General features: G+C 43.0%; 1 protein-coding gene across 16 annotated transcripts in view; it reads right to left on the reverse strand.

Moving 5' to 3' along the window:
- Positions 1–20,353, reverse strand: part of CLEC16A (C-type lectin domain containing 16A) — a 188,109-nt gene that overhangs the window by 85,290 nt on the left and 82,466 nt on the right. For all 16 annotated transcript variants that reach the window (XR_012161151.2, XR_013636404.1, XM_073362451.2 and 13 more), the window contains one exon: positions 14,394–14,514. Coding sequence is in view for 14 of the 16 variants with exons in the window: in XM_073362451.2 (XP_073218552.1) it covers positions 14,394–14,514 (121 nt within the window). In the remaining 2 variants the exon portion in view is untranslated. The remainder of the gene's footprint in view (positions 1–14,393; positions 14,515–20,353) is intronic.

Below are 20,353 nucleotides of genomic sequence, written 5' to 3' on the forward strand. Positions count from 1 at the left end.
CTGCAGATTCACATAGCACATGTTTTCAGTTATTTAAGGATTATCTGGTTTTCCCAACACATGATGTCATGTCTCCTTTAGTTTGCTCCATAGTAGGTGCATCCTTCTGACATATACTGCAAGAGGATGGTTCTGTAAAAGTTTGAGAGCAAACAGACGACCCTCAAGATAGTCCTTTTATAAGTGAGAGTAACAGGAGGGCACGGTGGCCGCTACATCAGAAGAGTGTGAGTTGAGTAACATGTCACCAAGAACACCATTCACAACCTTTTCTCCATTATTTCTTGCCTGGGAAGTTAACTGCTGTTCTTCAAGATGTTTTGTGTACATACACATTCCACCTGTATATGGACGCATGCGAGTGGGAGACTTTTGCCAGTACTACCACGAGGCAGCGCTCACACCTGCTCTCAGTCAAGGGCAAAAAAAGGGGCACATTTGCCCATCTCCTTCTCCGTTCCTTCAAACCGTTGTATACAATGTCTAAACTAGCGGGGAAGGTGGGAGCCTCATGGAATGCACATGTGCATAATACATCTGGAACAACAAGCATTACTGTACAGGTAAATAAGCATTTTTTCTCTGAATGATTGTGCACATATAAATTCCACTGCAGGTGACGCATCAGCAGCTCCCTTAAGATGGAAGGACTTCAGATCATAGAAACAAAGATTGTAACACTGACTTGCCAAAGCTGGCATTGTCATAGAAACTTGAGTGATGGCAAAATGAGTGGTATAATAAGGTATTTTCAGACAAACACATTGCTGCCTTGTAGTTATCAGCTATTGGGACTTTGCTCAGAAAGGCTGACAAAGTAAACTGAGTCTTTGTGGAGTGAGCTGTTATTTTGGGGCTTAGTCTACACTACGAGTTTGTCAGATTTAGCAGAATTAAATCGAATTAACCCTGCACCCGTCCATAAAACGAAGCCATTTTTTCGCTATACACCGTTCTGAAAACGGATTTCTGTACTCCTCCCCAATGAGGGGATTAGTGCTGAAATCTACATCGCTGTTTCAAATTAGGGTTAGTGTGTACGCAATTCGAACGTATTGGCCTCCAGGAGCTATCCCACAGTGCACCATTGTGACCACTCTGGACAGTGCTCTGAACTCTAATGCACTGGCCAGGTAAACAGGAAAAGCCCTGGGAACTTCTGAATCTCATTTCCTGTTTGGCCAGGTGAGCTCATCAGCACAGGTGACCATGAAGTCCCAGAATCGAAAAAGAGCTCCAGCATGGACTGAACGGGAGGTACTGGATCCGATCGCAGTATGGGGAGATGAATCCATGCTATCAGAACTATGTGCCAAAAGACGAAATGCCAAAACATTTCAAAAAATCTCCGAGGCCATGAAGGACAGAGGCTACAGCAGGGATGCAACACAGTGCTGCATGAAACTTAAGGAGCTCAGACAAGCATACCAGAAAACCAAAGAATCAAACAGACGCCCCGGGACAGAGCCCCAGACATGCCGCTTCTACACTGAGCTGCATGCAATTCTAGGGGGGGCTGCCACCACTACCCCACCCCTGTCCGTGGACTCAGATGAGGGGATACTCTCCACCATGCCTGAGGATTTTGCAGACGGGGAAGATGAGGAGGAGGAGGACGAACTTGAGGAGAGCACACAGCACACCGTTCTCCCCGATAGCCAGATATTTTTAATTACCCTGACTGAAATACCCTCCCAACCCAACGAAGCCGGAGAAGGGACCTCTGGTGAGTATACTTTTTAAAATATAATACATGTTATAAAAGCAAGCATTTTTTAATGATTAAGTAGCCCTGAGGACTTCAGATGCATTCGTGGCCAGTACAGCTACTGGAAAAGTCTGTTCATGTGTCTGGGGATGGAGCGGAAATCCTCCAGGGACATCTCCATGAAGCTCTCCTGGAGGTACTCTAAAAGCCTTTGCAGAAGGTTTCTGGGGAAAGCAGCCTTATTCCATCCTCCATGGTAGGACACTTTACCACTCCACGCTAGTAGCAAGAAATCTGATATCATTGCATGACACAGCCTGGCAGCATATGGTCCCGGTATTTGCTGGCATTCAAGCAACATCCGTTCTTTATCTCCCTGTGTTATTCTCAGGAGAGTGATATTGTTCATGGTCACCTGGTTGAAATAGGAGAATTTAATTAAGGGGACATTCAGAGGTGGCCATTCCTACTAGGCTGTTTTCCTGTGGCTGAAAAGAAATCCTCCCCACAGTTAGCCACGTGGGGGGGTGGGGGTATTGGTGCTGAGCTGTTTGCGTTTGGCTAGCAGGAATCTTCCCTGATATCAGTCACGTGGTGAGGTGAGGGGTAAAGCAATCATCCCAGAGAACTGGATGGGGGGGGTGGGTAGTTTGGTTTCTGCTGCTGCACATTAACAGGAAAACCGCAGCACTAAATGGCCAACTCAATGGGCTTTGCTTGGTATGGGAGAGGAGGGCGCTGCTGTTATGAAGGTTGCAGAAGCCGAAAGACTATGGCTTACCGTGGCCACCTGCAAGCCGAATTCTGTTGCCCGGCACTGCGTGTGTGATCTCTAAACACCAAAGCCGCAGGCACCCAATACAAGATGCAAAACGCGACCTTGTACCAAAAATCACATGTGCTATGTAATGTGAATAGCGTTGTTCATCGTGAAAGAGTATAGCCATTATTCTGTAAAATGTATCTTCTTAAATACTCCTTTTTTCCTCCAGCAGCTGCATATGTTTCAATCCTCCCTCCTCCGTCCCAAAGGCTCTCTCAGATAAGGTGGCAAAAAAAAACGCACGCGCGATTAAATGTTCTCTGAGCTCGTGCAGTCGTTCGGCACTGACCGAGTTCAGCAGAATGTGTGGAGGGACACAATAGCAGAATACAGGAAAGTGACCGATGAACGTGAGGAGAGGTGGTGGCAGGAAGATCAGGAGGCGGCATGAGGCAACACTAGGGCTACTGCGGGACCAAACGGACATGCTCCGGCGTCTGGTGGAGGTTCATGAATGGCAGAAGATCACAGACTGCCGCTGCAACCCTTATTTAACTGCCCTCCCTCCTCCCCAAGTTCCATAGCCTCTTCATCCAGACGCCCAAGAACACTTGGGGGGGGGGGGGGGAGGGCTGTCCAGGCACTCAAACACTCCACCCCAGTGGAGAGCCCAAGCAACAGAAGGCTGTCATTCAACAAGTTTTAAAGTGGCCTTTTCCTTCCCTCCTCCCACACCCCACCCGGTCTACCTTATGAGTTCTCTCTCTATTTTTATAATCAATTAATAAAGAATACATGTTTTTTAAACGATAGTGACTTTATTTCCTTTGCAACCAAGCTGTGATAGAAGGGGGGAGGGAGGGTGGCTTACAGGGAATTTGGAGTCAACCAAGGGGGCGGGTTTTCATCAAGGAGAAACAAACAGAAGTGTCACAGTACCCTGGTCACTCATGAAACTGGTTTTCAAAGGTTCTCTGATGTGCAGTGCTTCCCTGTTGTGCTCTTCTAACCACCCTGGTGTCTGGCTACATGTATTCAGCGGCCAGGCCCTTTCCCTCAACCTCCCACCTCACCATAAACGTCTCCCCCTTACTCTCACAGAGATTGTGGAGCAAACAGCAAGCAGCAACAACAGTCGGAATATTGGTTTCGCTGAGGTCTGAGCGAGTCAGTAAACTGCACCAGTGACCCTTTAAACGTCCAAATGCACATTCTACCACCATTCTGAACTTGCTCAGCTTATAGTTGAACAGCTCCTTACTACTGTCTAGGGTGCCTGTGCATGGCTTCATGCGCCAGGACATTAAGGAGTAGGCTGGGTCCCCAAGGAAACTATAGGCATTTCAACATCCCCAACAGTTATTTTCTGGTCTGGGAACTAAATCCCTTCCTGCAGCCATTTAAACAGACCAGAGTTCCTGAAGACGTGAGCATCATGAACCTTTCCCGGCCATCCCATGTTGATGTTGGTGAAACGTCCCTTGTGATCCACCAATGCTTTCAGCACCATTGAAAAGTACCCCTTGTGGTTTATGTACTGGCTGCCCTGGTGGTCCAGTCCCAAGATAAGGATATGCGTTCCGTCTATAGCCCCACAGTTAGGGAATCCCCCTGCAGCAAAGCCATCTACTATGACCTGCACATTTCCCAGAGTCACTACCTTTGATAGCATCAGCTCAATGATTGCGTTGGCTACTTGCATCACAGGAATCCCCACACCTGTGATGCAAGTAGCCAACGCAATCATTGAGCTGATGCTATCAAACCCCCTAGATTTGCCCACTCCAAATTGATTACCGACTGACTGGTAGCCATCTGGCGTTGCAACCTTCCACAGGGCTATTGCCACTTGCCTCTCAACTGTGAGGGCTGCTCTCACCTTGGTACTCTTGCGCTTCAGAGCAGGGGAAAGCAAGACAAAGTTCCATGAAAGTGCCCTTACGCATGCAAAAGTTTCAGAGTCACTGGGAATCATCCCAAACCTGCAACACTATGTGGTCCAACCACTCTGTTTGTTTGTTTCCTGGGCCCAGAATCGGCATTCCACAGCATGATTCTGCACCAGTAACACCATGAAATCCAAATTGCTGGGGACCACGGTTTTAGAGAAATCTGTGTTCATGTCCTCATCACCACACTGCCGTTGTCTCCTCACCTGGTTTTTCAGGTGTTGGTTCTGGATAAACTGCATGATAATGCACAAGGTGTTTACAGCGGTCATAACTGCTGCAGCGAGCTGAACGGGCTCCATGCTTGCCATGCTATGCTGTCTGCTGGGGCAATCAAGGGAAGAGGGTGTGAAATGACTGTCTGCTGTTGCTTTCACGGAGGGAGGGAATGAGGGAGGGTTGACTGACTACACTTACCCAGAACCACCCACGACAAATTTTTGGCCCCATCAGGCATTGGGAGCTCAGCCCAGAATTCCAATGGGCAGCAGAGACTGCAGGAACTATGGGATAGCCACCCACAGTGCACCACTCGGAATGTCGACGCTTGCCACGGTACTGTGGATGCACACCGCCAAATTAATGTGCTTAGTGTGGACGCATGCACTCGACTTTACACAATTTGTTCCCAAAAATAGACTTCTGTAAAATCGGAGTACTTTTGTAGTGTAGACATGGTGGTGGAGGGGTTTTAGCAAAATTGTAGCAGAGTTTAATGCTATCAGAAATCCAATCAGACTTGCTGAGTTGAAACTGATTGACCCTCAATTCTCTCAGCAGAGACTACTAAAATCCTGAGGGAATTCCTGAAGGACCAAGCGCAGTCCAAGTAGAATGCCAAAGCTCTATGAATATCCAAAGTAGGAAGTTTTTCTTCAGTTTTAGAAGAATGGGGCTTTTGGAAAAAACACCAGCAAATAGATTGATTTAGGGGTAAAGCTTACACTACCTTAGGGCATGGCTACACTTGCGAGTTAGAGCGCATTAAAGCAGCCCCGTGTGCTCTAACTCACTACCCATCCACACTGGCAAGGCACGTAGAGCGCTCTGACTCCAGGGCTAGAGCACTCCTAGAAATCCACCTTAGTGAGTGGAGTAACGTTTAATGCACCCCTGCTGGAGCACCGCAGCACCAGTGTGGACGCCCTGGTCTGTTAGTGCACTTTGATCAGCCTCCAGAAGCGTCCCACAATGTCTGTTCTAGCCACTCTGGTCATCACTTTGAACTCTACTGCCCTGCCCTCAGGTGACCGTCAGACTGGCCCTTTAAATTCTCTGGGAATTTTGAAAATCCCCTTCCTGTTTGCTCAGCCAGGTGTGGAGTGCTCTCAGTCAACTTTTCCAGGTGACCATGCCTCCACATGCAAGGCGATCCCCAGTATGGAGCAATGATGAGGTGCTGGTCATCAGTGTTTGGGGGGAGGAAGCTGTCCGGTTCCAGCTGCGCTCCAGCCGTAGGAATTACGATACCTTCAGGCAGATATCAAGGGACATGATGGAAAGGGGCCATGACCGGGATGCACTGCAGTGCAGGGTTAAAGTGAAGGAGCTGCAGAATGCCTACTACAAAGCCCCCAAGGCAAACCACTGCTCCGGTGCTGCCCCCGTGACCAGCTGTTTCTACAAAGAGCTAGACGCAATACTTAGCAGCGACCCCACCTCCCCTCCAAGTACCAGCATGGATACTTCAGAGCCCAGTTCAACATGAGAGGAGGAGGAGGAAAGCAGGAGCGACGGTGCTGAGGCGGAGGAAGACACCCTGGCATCCCTAGATGCATGCACCCAGGAGCTGTTCTCAAGCCTGGAGGAAGGTAGCCAGTCGCAGCGGCCGGTTCTTGGGGAAGAACAAACACTGCTCCCATATGCCGCTGCAAGGACATAATGCACCACTCTCATATGCCGCTGCAAGTGCTGCAAATGTGGCCACTCCAGTGCACTTACAGCTGTCAGTGTGGACAGACTGCAGCACTTTCCCTACTGCGCTCTCTGAAGGCTGGTTTAACTCAAAAGTGCTCTATATATGCAAGTGTAGCCATGCCCTTAGGCATAAAGTTAGGGTGTGGCTTAAGGGAAACTTAGTCTTTATGGAAAACTGTGAAAGGAGGATCAGCCAGGACAGCTTGAAGTTGTGAAAATCCTCCTAGCAGAAGCGATCGCCACCAGAAAAGCCATCTTCATAGACAACGGCAGTAATGAGGTTGTAGCCATAGGCTTGAAAGGGAGTCCTATGAGTTTGGAGAGGACTAGATTGAGATCCGATATGGGTACAGGTTCAGACACAGGAGGGTAAACATTGAGCAGACCTTTCAAGAATTGGGAAATGAGAGAAAATGGAAAACCCATCTACTGGCAGATGCAGTGCAGAAATGGAACCCAGGGGAACTCACTGAAAGGCCTGATGGATTTCAGGTGCAACAGATAGTTCAGTACACATGTAACCTCCAAGAGACATGCAGTATGTTTTGATATTGTGCCCAAACTCAAAATCTCTCACTTTGCTGCATACATGGCTTTAATTGATTCTTTTCTATTGCTCAACAAGATGGGCTGTACCACTTGGGAGCACAGTTTCTCACTGGTATTCAAGCAGAGATCATCCATGTCATAAGGTGGAGAGATCTGAGGTTAGGAATAGAGACTTGCCCTGGTTCTGAGACAGAAGATCCTCAACTAGTGGTAAAAGTTATCTGTGACTGGACAGAAAGCCGATGCAGGTCTGTGAACCAATATTGTCTTGGCCATGCTGGTGCAATAAATACTAATGATGCTTTGTCTCACTTCAGCTTCCTGAGTACCCTCAGAATCAGAGGAACTGGAAAGAATGCATAGAGGAGATGATCAGACCATGGAAAAAGAAAGGCATCTGTGATGGAGCCCAGAGCGTGACCTGCCTTGGAGAAACATCTTGGTGCATTTGCTGTTCAGGTTGGTCACGAACAAGTCTATTACTGAGTACCCCCAGCGGTGGAAAATCTGGAGAACATCACTCTTGATAGACCAACACAAGTGTCTAAGAGAGAATCTGAAAGTGTGTTTCAGTCCTGGAAGGTGAAATGCAGTCCTTTAGGGAAATGCTGATGAATGCATAAATTCCTTAAGAGAATAGCCTCCTGGCACAGTTGAGGCAAACTTTTGCCTCCCTGCTTCTCCTGACAAAACATGGCAGTGGTTTTTGTCTATAAGAACTTGTACCACCTGGTTCTCAATGGTGGATAAACATCTTGCAGGCCCAATGAATAGCTCAGAGCTCTAGCATGTTTATGTGAAGTGAAATTTCCTGGCGTGACCAAAGAGTTTGTGTCTGGACTTGACTGAGGTGGGCTCCCCAGTCTTCAATAGGTGCATCTTACCAGACACATAGTTGGTGTGGGGGATAAAAATGGAACTCCTTTTATTGGACCAAGCAGGAAGACAGCCTCAGGGGCACCAACAGTAACCAATTACCATCTCTTCACAATTATCCGTCCCTTAGTCCAATTTGAAAGTGCCTTAGGGCAATAAATCTGAGACTGTGCAGAATTCAACTGTGTAAGTAATCAAATAGTCTCCCTTCACAACACAGCCAACTGTTCAGCAAGGAGCCAGAAATGGCAGGAATACTGATCCAAGTAGGGATTTTTTTTTTTTTTTAATAGCATTGATCTGCTTGGATGACCGAATGGCTTGAGAATAGAAGTAGTTTCTTGGCTTGTGTTCTCCATTCATCTTGCTGATTGGAGAGTGTGGGAAGAGATTTTACATATTCTGGCAGTGTGCTTACTCAGTTTCAGATGACAAGCCACTTGCAGTCATCTTTTAGATGGCTGTTGGATCTTACAATTATTTTATGAGTGTCTACTACTGAGTGCCCAACTCTCAAGATGTCAAGTGATTTTAGATGTTTGTTTTCAAGCTGCTCATCATCCCATAAAGAAACTGGTATTGGTTTGGTTTGTTTTTTCTTCCCTTACCAACAATGGTCATCTCCCATTTTCTCACTGAAACTGAAGCCACAGCTGCCTTTTCAAAGCAAGCTACTATTTCATTACAGCTTTTGCAGGCAGATGTTAGGTTGCCCCTAACAAAGATATTAACACTTTTCTCCCAAGCCAGTCTGCCCTCATTCACAATATGTAACTCAGGCAAAAAAAAAAAAAGTTAGGGCGAACGTTCGGGGGGAAGGAGTGAAGGCAATATTGCGTCCACAGAAGGCTACCATGGTGCCAGGAGGGGAAATGTGACAGGCAGAATGCTGTGAGAGAAGGGTCTGGCAGATGGAAAAGGATGTCTTATAATAATAAGGGAGGGACAGAATGGCAGCTTTGTGACTTCAGATTAGGGAGAGACAAGCAGAGAGCTATCTGGACTATAGATATGGAAATCAGCAGAATGTACGAGTATACACACATGGTTTAACTGCAATGAGGGTTTCACATCAATGATTTAACTAAATAAATTATTTTTCACTTTCATGACAAAGCCGATCTGATTTTTTTGGGTCTGACTTTCGAGCTCCAAGTTTTGGCAATACTGTATTACTACCTAGCATCTACTCTTTTTACATGTACCATCTTTACAAAGAAGATGATGATCATCATCATGTTCTTATTACACCTCTGGTGTTCAGGGCAGTGACAGAGCTCCTCCACTCCTGTCTGTTTCTGGCAAGTCTTCCAATGGTTCCTCAGCCGTGCCCCAGGTTTTTCAGCTCGGCTTACACAGGTCGTTGCCATGTTGTTTCCTAGCAGCCTGGTTTTCGCTTGCCTTCAGGTGTCCATCTTATTGCTACTCTGGTGATGGAATCAGTTTCCATACGAAGCACATGACCGATCCATCTCCAAAGCCTCCTGACAAAGATGGTGCTCAGATCCTCTTGGATGCACTGTGTCAATAGATCTTGGTTTGAGATTGTTCTGGGCCAAAAAGATAGAGGATTTTTCTGAGGCAGGTTGTATGGAATGAAGACAGTTTGGTCATGTCATACTTTCTCATTCCCCAGCATTCTGCACTATAAAGTAGTGCTGCAAATATGTAGCTCTGATAAGTCTCGAGTTTGGTTTTGGTTTTGTATTTTGAAGATGTCCAGATTGTATTTAAGCTCCTCAAAGTGTTCCTGGCTTTACCGATTTTGTTCCTGATGTCCTGGCTTGGGCAGCACCATCAGCCAGCATGGTGGAACAAGTATGTGAATGTTTCTACGTTGGTGACAACATAATCCTCCATCTGTACTGGTGATGGTGAGGCAATATTAAAGGTCATGATACATCTGTCTTATTGTGGTTGATTTTCAGTCCGATCTGCTGACTGAATGTGTTGAGTCAAGTTGTTTTTTCTTGTAATATGGTGTTGGGTATGTGATAGGAGAGCGACATCATCTGCCAAGTCCAGGTCTTCAAAGGATGAGAAGAGTGCCCATTTAATGCCTCTTGGCATTGTTGAAGATGGCAATGTTGAAGAGGACTGCAAACATGACACACCCCTGACGTACTCCTGTTTTGACTTCAAAACTGAGCTCACTGTGATCAAACAAACACTGCATGTAAAGCTGAAAGAGAAGCTTTTGATGAAGATTACATGGAAAGGAATTGCACATGCCTGAAGAATGTGCCATAGGCTGGTCCTGTGAATGCTATCAAAAGCCTTCTCAAAAAGTCTATGAAATGTATGTAGAAGATACATAGATAAGCCTAGATAATAGGTGAAGATTAATCTTCCATGCAATGTAAAAAAAAAATCTCATTAGTCTTGTATCCTGTGTTACCTGAGAAGACTTGCTCTATTGTCCCAATACAGTATAATTGCTCTCCCAAAGAAACAAATTAGAAACAAATCGAACAAGTCACTTATGTCAAAGGTGTATTTTTTAAAGTTACATTTAGTTATATTTTTGCATAAAGCAGACTCTAAAATGTGCCTTTTTAATAAATCAATCAATAAAATTTAACAGAATAGGAATATAGTTAATATTTCCAAGAAAGAATTATTTGTATTTCCATTAAAATGCCTGATTGAAAAAAAAATACAACTCTTAAACAGTTTTAAGAGCAATAATATTGGGGGTGGGGAGAGGTGGGAATATAAAAACCATGAGAAAAGTATATTAAACAAATTATTTACTTTAGCAGAACAAGTCTAATGTACAGTACCATAACTTGATTATGATTATTTTATAAAAACAGGAAAAGATTACAGGAACACACATTAAACCACATCAATGAGCATTACTGAAAGTAAAAAATTGCAGGAGACAGATACCAATCAAATAATCAATATGCAGGAAACAACAACATCATCCCACTTTAAAAGTGAAAAAGAATGTTGCAATTTGATTTACTTTAACACACAAACAAAACTGACAGCTACATCATATTGCATTTCGAGTTAGTTATAAACTATATACTTGATTTCTGCAGTGGGAAACTTCCATTATTCCACTTCACAGACCCAACAGAAGAACAAAAGTGTAATTCAGGAGAACACAGGGAATGATGTTAGTTCTATATTGTCAATTCATTGGAAAATAACTAGCTGTATGCAGGTAGGATTCTGTTGCTTTCCTGTCCAACCAACGACTGTTAATTGCGTTTTCCCTATATTTTGAGGCAAAAACTACATTTAAAAAAAATTACGGGCATGTTGCAAAAATGAAAATTCATCCTCTTGGATAGTTTCCACATATATTCCAAGACTTTTGCAATACTTCGTTAAAATATAATTAACTGTTCTCAAAACCTACAAAAAAAATCTATACAGGGATTTTTTTTAGTGTCTCATATGTTAATAGCTACAGCGAAAAAGGCAGGCAAAATGTATGCACTCTTAATTGGCTTTAAATGTGTACATCTGGACTTTTAAAAAATAGAGATTGATAGAAATGGCCTCTGAAACCACTTATGCCAGCTGGATAAGCAAATGCAGTGCAAGTTTCCATTCACCCATATGGTTGGCAAAATTACCTCCAAATTCCATCAGCATCCAACAGGAAGTATGATAGATTGTGCCATCCGATGAAGTGAACTGTAGCTCATGAAAGCTTATGTTCTAATAAATTTGTTAGTCTCTAAGGTGCCACAAGTACTCTTTTTCTTTTTGCGGATACAGACTAACATGGCTGCTACTCTGAAACCTCTTATAAATATACAACTTACTACTTTGGTGAAATGTTTTCTGTTCTGTCAGAATACTTCATGAAAATTGAAAGGACTATTTTTTACTTTAATGCAAAGTAAACTAGTTTGATTTACAAAGTCAAAACTACCATATACACCGTAAGTTAAAAAAGACCCACTTCTTACTGTGTCATCACCTACATGATCTCTCCCACTATTAGCATTTTTGTCATCTTTAAGCTTTTGTTAAAATACCATACCTCCATGTTGCTACCCGTGAAACTAAACATGCAAACTAGTACATTTCTGCTGTGTTTTGTAAGTAATCCAGTTAACTACTGGGACAGCATCTATCCCCTTTTCAGTAAATCAGCTCTGTCCTGTTGTTTTATCATCAAAATTGCTTGAAACTCTTCCAGGAGCTGATTGATAACCAAATGAACACACCAACCAGATCACTTCATTTTACAAATTCCTCTATCAGAAACCCAGTTGGGGTGTGTCCAGGATTGTGTACCTGGTCTACTTAAGCTGTTGATAATATTACTAAGAATTAAAGTTGAATGTTCAATGTCATTTGTATATTTTTATTCTGAATGCTCTTTCAACTCATGGCTATTGGCCTAGCAGTACTGGTGTCAAACTCTGGGATTAAATGAAAAGTCTGGGCATGTTGTGGGTTCAAAGAGTTTCCCTCACTCAGGTGAATTATAACATTCAAAATCCAGTCAGAGAACACTTCAATCTCTTTAGTCACTCGATTACAGACCTAAAAGTGGCAATTCTTCAACAAAAAAAACTTCAAAAACAGACTCCAACGAGAGACTGCTGAATTGGAATTAATTTGCAAACTGGATACAATTAACTTAGGCTTGAATAAAGCCTGGGAGTGGATGGATCATTACACAAAGTAAAACTATCCCTCCTCTCCCCCAGCTGTTCCTCAGAAGTTCTTGTCAACTGCTGGAAATGGCCCACCTTGATTATCACTACAAAAGGTTCCCCTCTCCTCTCCCCTCCCCCGCACTCTCCTGCTGGTAAATAGCTCACCTTACCTGATCACTCTCCTTACAGTGTGTATGGTAACACCCATTGTTTCATGTTCTCTGTGTATATAAATCTCCCCACTGTATTTTCCACTGAATGCATCCGATGAAGTGGGCTGTAGCTCATGAAAGCTTATGCTCAAATAAATTGGTTAGTCTCTAAGGTGCCACAAGTACTCCTTTTCTTTTTTTCAGGTGATTAAACACTTCTTTTGTTTCTGTGCCTCAAAATCAGATCAATTATGCTAAAAAAAGTTCTCCTTTTAAAATACCCTTACAACACTTATGAGATAATCCCATTGAACATAAACAACCTGAAAGTGTTTAACACAGGAAAAACAGATGCTGTGGTAAATAGGATCAACAAAACAATCAAGTGTACCATTACAGTGTTATGAGCCCGAAGTGTCAGAAATGTGATTTCAGCTCTCTCTCGTCTTAGTTTACAGTATGCCATTTAGATATAGGTAGACTTCACTTATTTGCTGGGACTTGAATCTACTTCAGTTACGACATGCTACACTGTATTAAATCATATTAGATTCAGATGCACTGCCTGTAAATTCTTAATAAGGTAGCTGCCTGCACACTATCAGTTAAGTGCTTATCTGGCTATCTGTAATCAATTAAAATTGATAGTTAAATTCTTTTAATCTTTATTACAGTAAAGCAATGCATGACATTATTATACTTTTTCTATACTAGGATGGAAAAACCAAAATTATATTTCTGAACACACACTGCTATTTTATTTAATGAAAAAAAAAGACACCCCACACTTTTTTTTTTAAAATAGAGACTAAAACCATGGTAAGTTTCCTTTTCTTATACTGCATCTTAGTCATGGAGTAAGTTTACTGCAGTTTGTGCTTCTGTGACTTAAGGCCAGACTTGCTCTGGTGGCAGATTGTTTGATTTATACAGAAACCTTATCATTTACCAAGATGCACAGATAAGTAAAAACAGTTGATTGCACCTAGTTGTACAGTGAGCTTTCCCATTTATCATTTTGAACAAATTACATAATAGTACTTAAGGTTTAGTTCACAAATTACAGCAAAGAACAAACTAATTTTGAAGAGCACAGAACTAGATTCCATTTCTCTCCCAGTTTTCTGCTTCTTCAATAGAGAATCCAAAAATCTCATTCTAACGATATTGCCAATAGAGACTACCTTGACTCTCAACTTCCTACAGAGGCATCGTTTAAGGCTCAGAGACTGTACCATGTGCATGCTGCACTGACCTGAACTTGCAAATTTTAAACCCCCTCGGGATAGGTCGGTGTGCTATTCAATTGGAGAAAAAGTCACTGTATTACCATCTTTAAATGCTAGAACAGAGATGTGTTGAGGAAAGAGGGAGACAGGTAGAGTGATACCAGAAAGATTGTGTAGATGTAGTTGGATTTACTCTAGCCCTCTAAATTTGGTTTGTGCACATTTTGGAAGGGCAGAATTCAAAAACCAAAGCACAAGAGAATAAGAACAAAATGCATCCTCTCAGGACCAGCTAGTTAAGACAAGCAGAGTTTCTACTAGGAAAACCTATTCAGGTATTAAAGTAGCTGAAACTCTAGTGAAGGACCTAAGGAAGGAAAAATAAATGAAGTACAACCGTTAAAAATTGAATTAAAATATTAAATTATCTATCACTGGTGGGACATGTTCCCAACCTAACAGACTTCTAACGGATGCTAAAGTTAGTAGCAAGACATCAGTCTTCATTATGCAGCTACATGAAGAGAAAACCTATTGGTTTTTTGTCAGTTCCTTAAAAGAGATGGGCAACTTTCCATTAAACGTACTAGATAATTGGAGGTGGGAGGAAGCTACTTACTCAAGTCAAGAACATCATCCGTTTTTATTAGATCCTCCTCCCTTGTCAATGGCAACTGAGTTTCTGGCTCGTCTCGTAAATGCAGTGACAGTGAACGGAGCATGAAGAAAACTCTGATTGCCTAAAGAAATTAAAAACATGCTGTTAAATTATTCTGCATTAGACTAAAGATAAAGATATTTCTCTCTCTGCACAATGAAATAAGCGCTCAAAGAGTTGTATAAAAATACATCTGTGTTTAAAACCACTGACTATATTGTAGTGCAGTATGTCAACTGTTTAATTTGAGAAAGCACATTAGTGTACCAGTTTGTCATCAAAACTAAAACAAGGCAGAACCACAGAGAGTGGATTTTCCATCCTGTGAAATCAGCAGAGAACACAGTGAAGGTGTACCTCTACAATCTAAGATCATAAAGCAAGTGATAGTTTAAAATGTGTGGACTAGTTTGAACTACGCTTTCCGTTAAAGGGGGAAGAATTTTTATTTTGTTTTAAGACAGGACTAGTAGTATAGCTTGTAGCACTATGGGCTTTCACTTGGGAAGCCCAAATTCTCTAGAGTACTTTTTGACCAAGAATATTGTAGTGATGATGCCCTCACGACCGCTGGGGAGAAAGGGATGAAAGGAGGGGAAGTCAATAGGCAATACACTTAAGTGTCATGTTAGACGACAGCTTGACACCTTCAGAGGGAACTGAAGGGGAAGAAGGTTTCAGGTGCACTATAGCTGATTTGATGGGTGGAGCGTCATTGTTCAATGTAAAATGAATGCTCCGAAGTGATTGGGATGAGAAGGCCTGAGCAAGGCTTGTACAGCTAATTAGCTTGAATATCACTGACCCCAGAGTCAGAAAAGCACAGAGAGAGAGAGTCAGTATCTACACATGTGCAAGAAACAGTAACTTAGTGTGAATCACATTCAGAGTGGTTGTGTACTTAATGTGTTTATTACAAAGACAAGGTAGGACCAACACAACTACAACATCACTGCATACAAACAATGTATTTATTAGAAAGCAGTTACAAGAGACTTACCTTATTGTACTGTACTGTGTTTCAGAAAAAGACCACCACATTTTTAACATGGAGTTTAAAAGTCAATGTTTAATAAAAGTTTGTATAGGTTTGTTCAATGATTTAACAAACGCACCAATTAATGTTTTATTAGAAAAGGCCTGCACTGTTTTTACCCACTCCAAAAACTGAAAGCTTAAAATATAAAACAAGTGCTCAATTTGGTAGTGGGAATAACTTTTTGTTAAACAGCTGTACACAAGTGGGATGTATTTCCAAGAACATATACATGAAAACTCAACTAAGAGCTCATATTTCATTCTCTTTTCTGTAGCCACCATTTAATGTTAAAAACATTGATAGACCAGAGCTGGAGCAAAAATTAAAGCCATCTGTAAAAAGTTAGTGCAGCTTAGAGTTCTGTACAACCACCACCACCCTCCATCCCCCATTCCCTATTATGGCTTAGTTTATGGAATCTGTGCTTAAGGATGCTATAAATATGTGCTTACGAGAATAACCTATTTTAACTCTTATTTAGGGACAGCACACTTTTACCAGAATTAGCCTAATGGAAAGTCTGAAGAATGCATTCATAACACATTAAGTGAATGGTGAGGGGGCTTTTTTAGGTTTGCTAAGTGTAAAGAAAAAAAGAGACCTTTTTCTGACACTAACCAAATGAGGGGAAGAAACTAATACTGAATACAGGGGCAAAGAGTTACGAAGTTTGTAACGTTTGACTTTCTTTCACCACCAGAAGTATCACTTTAGAGGAAATTCAGAACTCTTAGAGTAGACTGGTGATATTTTAAAATACATCAGGAGCAAGTGATTCAGGTCTTCTTATCACCCACTGACCAAATGCCACACAGAAGAGGTGAACAAACTGGCCCAAAATATGGTAATGTGCATCTGGGGATTGGTAACTATGAAGAAGCTCATAGGTAGTTATCAGTGACCTACACACAACTCAGCAAGTGTGAGATTACGCATACTTGGAAGGGAGGGGATGGCTAGTCACAAAAAGGGAGATGCTACAAACAGCTGCTCTAGGCTACATATTCCCATTACACAGTCTAGAAACATGTACAGCAAGATGTTAGTGAAGCAGCAACTTCTGTTCCACAGCTTTTACTCTCTTCAAAGTAGGAAATAGTGTACTTGTGTAGGCTAGACCTAAAGGAACAGTCTCGTACAGAAACTGCAAGCTTATGAACAAATTCCCATTTTGACTTTGAGATGCTAAGGGTTTTGTTGGTTTGGGCAAAATATTTTTGTCTAGGTTTTCCTTGGGAATTTCTGCTCCAGATTTTTTCTTCTGCCAGGGACAACAGTTCCTTCTTGCACACATTTGGTATTTGGAGCAACTACTGTACTGAAGGTTATGCTATGAAAGGGATATGGCATTCTAACTGCCTCAGTGCCCTCCACTGCCTTTCCAGGTACAAAGTTGAGGAAGAGGGAAAGTGAGCAGTAACAGTCCAATTTGAAAAAACTGATTATAGGTGAGTCATCTTCATTTTTTCTTCACAGCGCCTCCGCCTCCGCAAATTCCCACTTCATGGGATAGTTTCATAATCAGTACCACAGTCTCTGGAAGGAGGGACAAGTCTGAATTGATTGCTATAGTACACAGCAAATTAAGCATCTGACCAGGATGCTAGATCCAGTGATCTAGTTAACAGTGTTTTGTGGAACATGAATATAACTCCAGGTTGCAGTACTGCATATTTCTACAATTGGAATAGGACAGGCATACTATGTGGAGAACAAGTGTTTATTTGTAGCTTTTTAGACCAGCACTAACCTATTCTGATAAACATGGCAATATAATTGCTTGTCCCCTATTAGTACTATTCCAAAATGAAAAAGTGTTTTGGTGATTTTCTAAATTCCTTGGTCCTATTTGAATAGAAAACAAATGCCCTTTTGGCATCAAGAGTAAGCAATTTTGCCTCACTTGGATGTGAACGAAGTCTGGGAACAAATACTGGTAAGTTAATGGATTTATTGAGATGGAGTTCTGTTGCCACTTTGGAAAATAGTTTAGGATGGGGATGGAGGACTATTTTGTCTTTGTGAAGGACAGTAAAGGGTTGCAGAGTAGCAGCCGTGTTAGTCTGTATATGCAAAAAGAATAGGAGTACTTGTGGCACCTTAGAGACTAACAAATTTATTAAAGGGTTGGTTAGCCATGAGGGCCTTTAACCCATTTACTCTTGCAATGCATGAGATCACTATAATTAAGGCTGATTGCATTGAATGGTTAAAAAAAGAAGAAAAAAAGATTGCCTCATGTCATATAACCCCTCCTTTGACATAATGCTAATCTGAGACCCCCCCATTAGAGTTGGCTCTGACTGGGAAGAAGTTACTCACCTTGTGCAGTAACGATAGTTCAAGACGTGTCCCCCTATGGGTACTCCACTCAAGGTGTCAGTGTGTCCCTGTGCTGGAGATCAGAGATTTCTAGCAGCAATACTCGATCGGGGGAAGGGCATGCACAGGAATCATCTTGTGCAGCCATTGGCTCTTCCTGTAGCATGAGCCCGCTCCCCCGACTGTCCCCTCTGTTCCTTCTCTATCGTAGAGCTCGGCTGTGTGAACTTCGAGGGGAGGAAGCTGGGTAGTGGAGCACCCACAGGGACACATATCTTAAAGAACCATCATTACTGCACAAGGTGAGTAACTTCTTCTTTGAGTGGTGTCCCTGTGAGTGCTCCACTCTAGGTGCTTGTAGAGCAGTACCCCACCAGGGGTAGTAGGGGTTCAGAGTTATGTATAAAAGTGTGTGATGAGAGCACTGTAAGGCCAACGATAGAGTCTGAGACAAGGCCTTGGGTGACAGCGTAATGCTTTGCAAAAGCATGCTCCGATGTCCAGTTTGCAGCTCTACAAATATCTATTAAGGGGACATTGTTCAAGAATGCAATCAGTGTCGCCATGACTCGTGTTGAGTGGGATCTGATGCTCACGGAGGGTTCTTTGTGATGCAGGTGGTAGCAAGTTTGAATACAGGTAGAGACCCATTTGGAGAGTCTGAGTCGATATTGTAGAGCCCTTGGAGCACTCTGCTGTAGAGACGAATAGTCTTGGTGACTTGCAAAATGATTTAGTTCTGTCCAAGTAAAAGGTTACAGCCCCTCTGACATCTAGCATGTGCAATGATGCTTCTCAAGAATCGTTATGTGGCTTGGGATAGAAGGCAGGTAAGTGTATGGTTTGGTTAATATGAAAATTTGTAGCCACTTTGGGCAAGAATTTTGGGTGAGGATGTAATGTAATTTTGTCTTTGGTAAATACAGTGTACGGTGGTTCAGCCATCAATGCTCCTATTTCACTGACACGTCTGGCAGACGCAATTGCCATTAGGAATGCGACCTTCATAGACATATGAAGGAGCGAGCAGTTTGCTAGAGGCTCGAAGGGTGGTCTTGTGAGACATTTGAGCACAAGATAGAGATCCCATGGTGGTGCACGTTGGCGTACTTCTGGGTACATGTTCTGTATACCTTCTAGAAAGCACTGTGTAAATCAGGTGAGTGAATATTGAAGCCCCTTCTAGGTGTTCGAGGAGGAGCCATAATGGCAGCGAGGTGTACTTTAATAGATCCTATGGCTAACCCTGTTTCCTTCAGTTTTAGTAGGAAGTCTAGGATCATAGATAGAGGTGCCTTGGAATATTGTGTCGAGAACACTGTCGTGGATTTCCCACTCGTGTTTCTGTGAGAAGTGCCTGTTGAGATGGTCGACTGGTAGGCATGATGTTGTGATGTTTATATTGTTGCGGATGCAGAAGTTCCATAAATTCATGGTTTCTACGCATAGTGAGTGAGACCTGGCTCCTCTTTGGTGATTGATGTAAAACACGCACGCCACATTGTCGGTGAGAATAGAGACTGAGGTTTCTCGTATGAGTGGGAGGAAGTGTCGGCATGTGTTGTATACCACGCGGCGTTCCAGGAGATTGATATGTAGTCGGGTTTCCGTTGCATACCACTTGCCTAGTACATTGTGGTGACCCAAGTGGGTGCCCCAACCTATCAGGGAGGCATCTGTTGTAATAGTCACTGATGGGGGGAGGGGGGTCTTGTTGAAATAGAATCCCGAAGCACACATTCCCTGGCTGTGTCCACCATTGTAGGGAGAGGATAACACTTGGTGGTAGGGTCACACATCTGTTGAGAGAGTGTTTGCTGGGTGCATAGACCGTGTTCAACCAGTGCTGCAGAGAGTGCATATGGAGTCTGGCATACTTTACTACGAAAGTCGTAGCTGCCATATGTCCCAGAATCTGAAGGCACGTCCTCACTGAAGTTTGTGGGCTGATGGTTACCGTGGAAATAAGATTGGTCAATGTAGTGAATCTGCGGTTTGGCAATATTGCCTTGGCTTGTACGGAGTCTAGGTCGGCTCTGATAAACTCCTATCACTGGGTTGGTTCTAGGGTGGATTTCTTTTCGTTGATCTGTAGACCTAGCTGGTGAAACAGGTCTATTGTGGTCTTCAGCATGCCTGCCGTTTCTTGTCGGTTGGCACTCTTGCGAAGGCAATCATCCAAATAGGGGAAGATTATGACTCATTTGCATCGTAAATGTGCTACTACTACTGCAAGCATTTTTGAGAACACGCGGGGAGCAGTGGACAGTCCGAAGGGAAGGACCCAGTATTGGTAGTGGTTGGGTCCTACTGTGAACCTCAGGAACCGTCTGTGGGAAGGATGTATTGTAATATGGAAGTATGCATCTTGGAGGTCGAGGGCTGCAAACCAGTCCGTCCGTCCTCCGTCTAGTGCTGGGATTATTGTGGCCAGAATGACCATTTTGAACCTGTGGGTTGGGCACAAACCTGTTGAGTTTTCAGAGATCTAAGATTGGTCTCCATCCTCCTTCTCTGTCAGGAAATATTTGGCATAAACCCCCCTCCCTTGGTATTGATG

Source organism: Lepidochelys kempii, chromosome 10 (assembly GCF_965140285.1).
Source record: "Lepidochelys kempii isolate rLepKem1 chromosome 10, rLepKem1.hap1, whole genome shotgun sequence".
NCBI classification, from domain to species: domain Eukaryota; kingdom Metazoa; phylum Chordata; order Testudines; family Cheloniidae; genus Lepidochelys; species Lepidochelys kempii.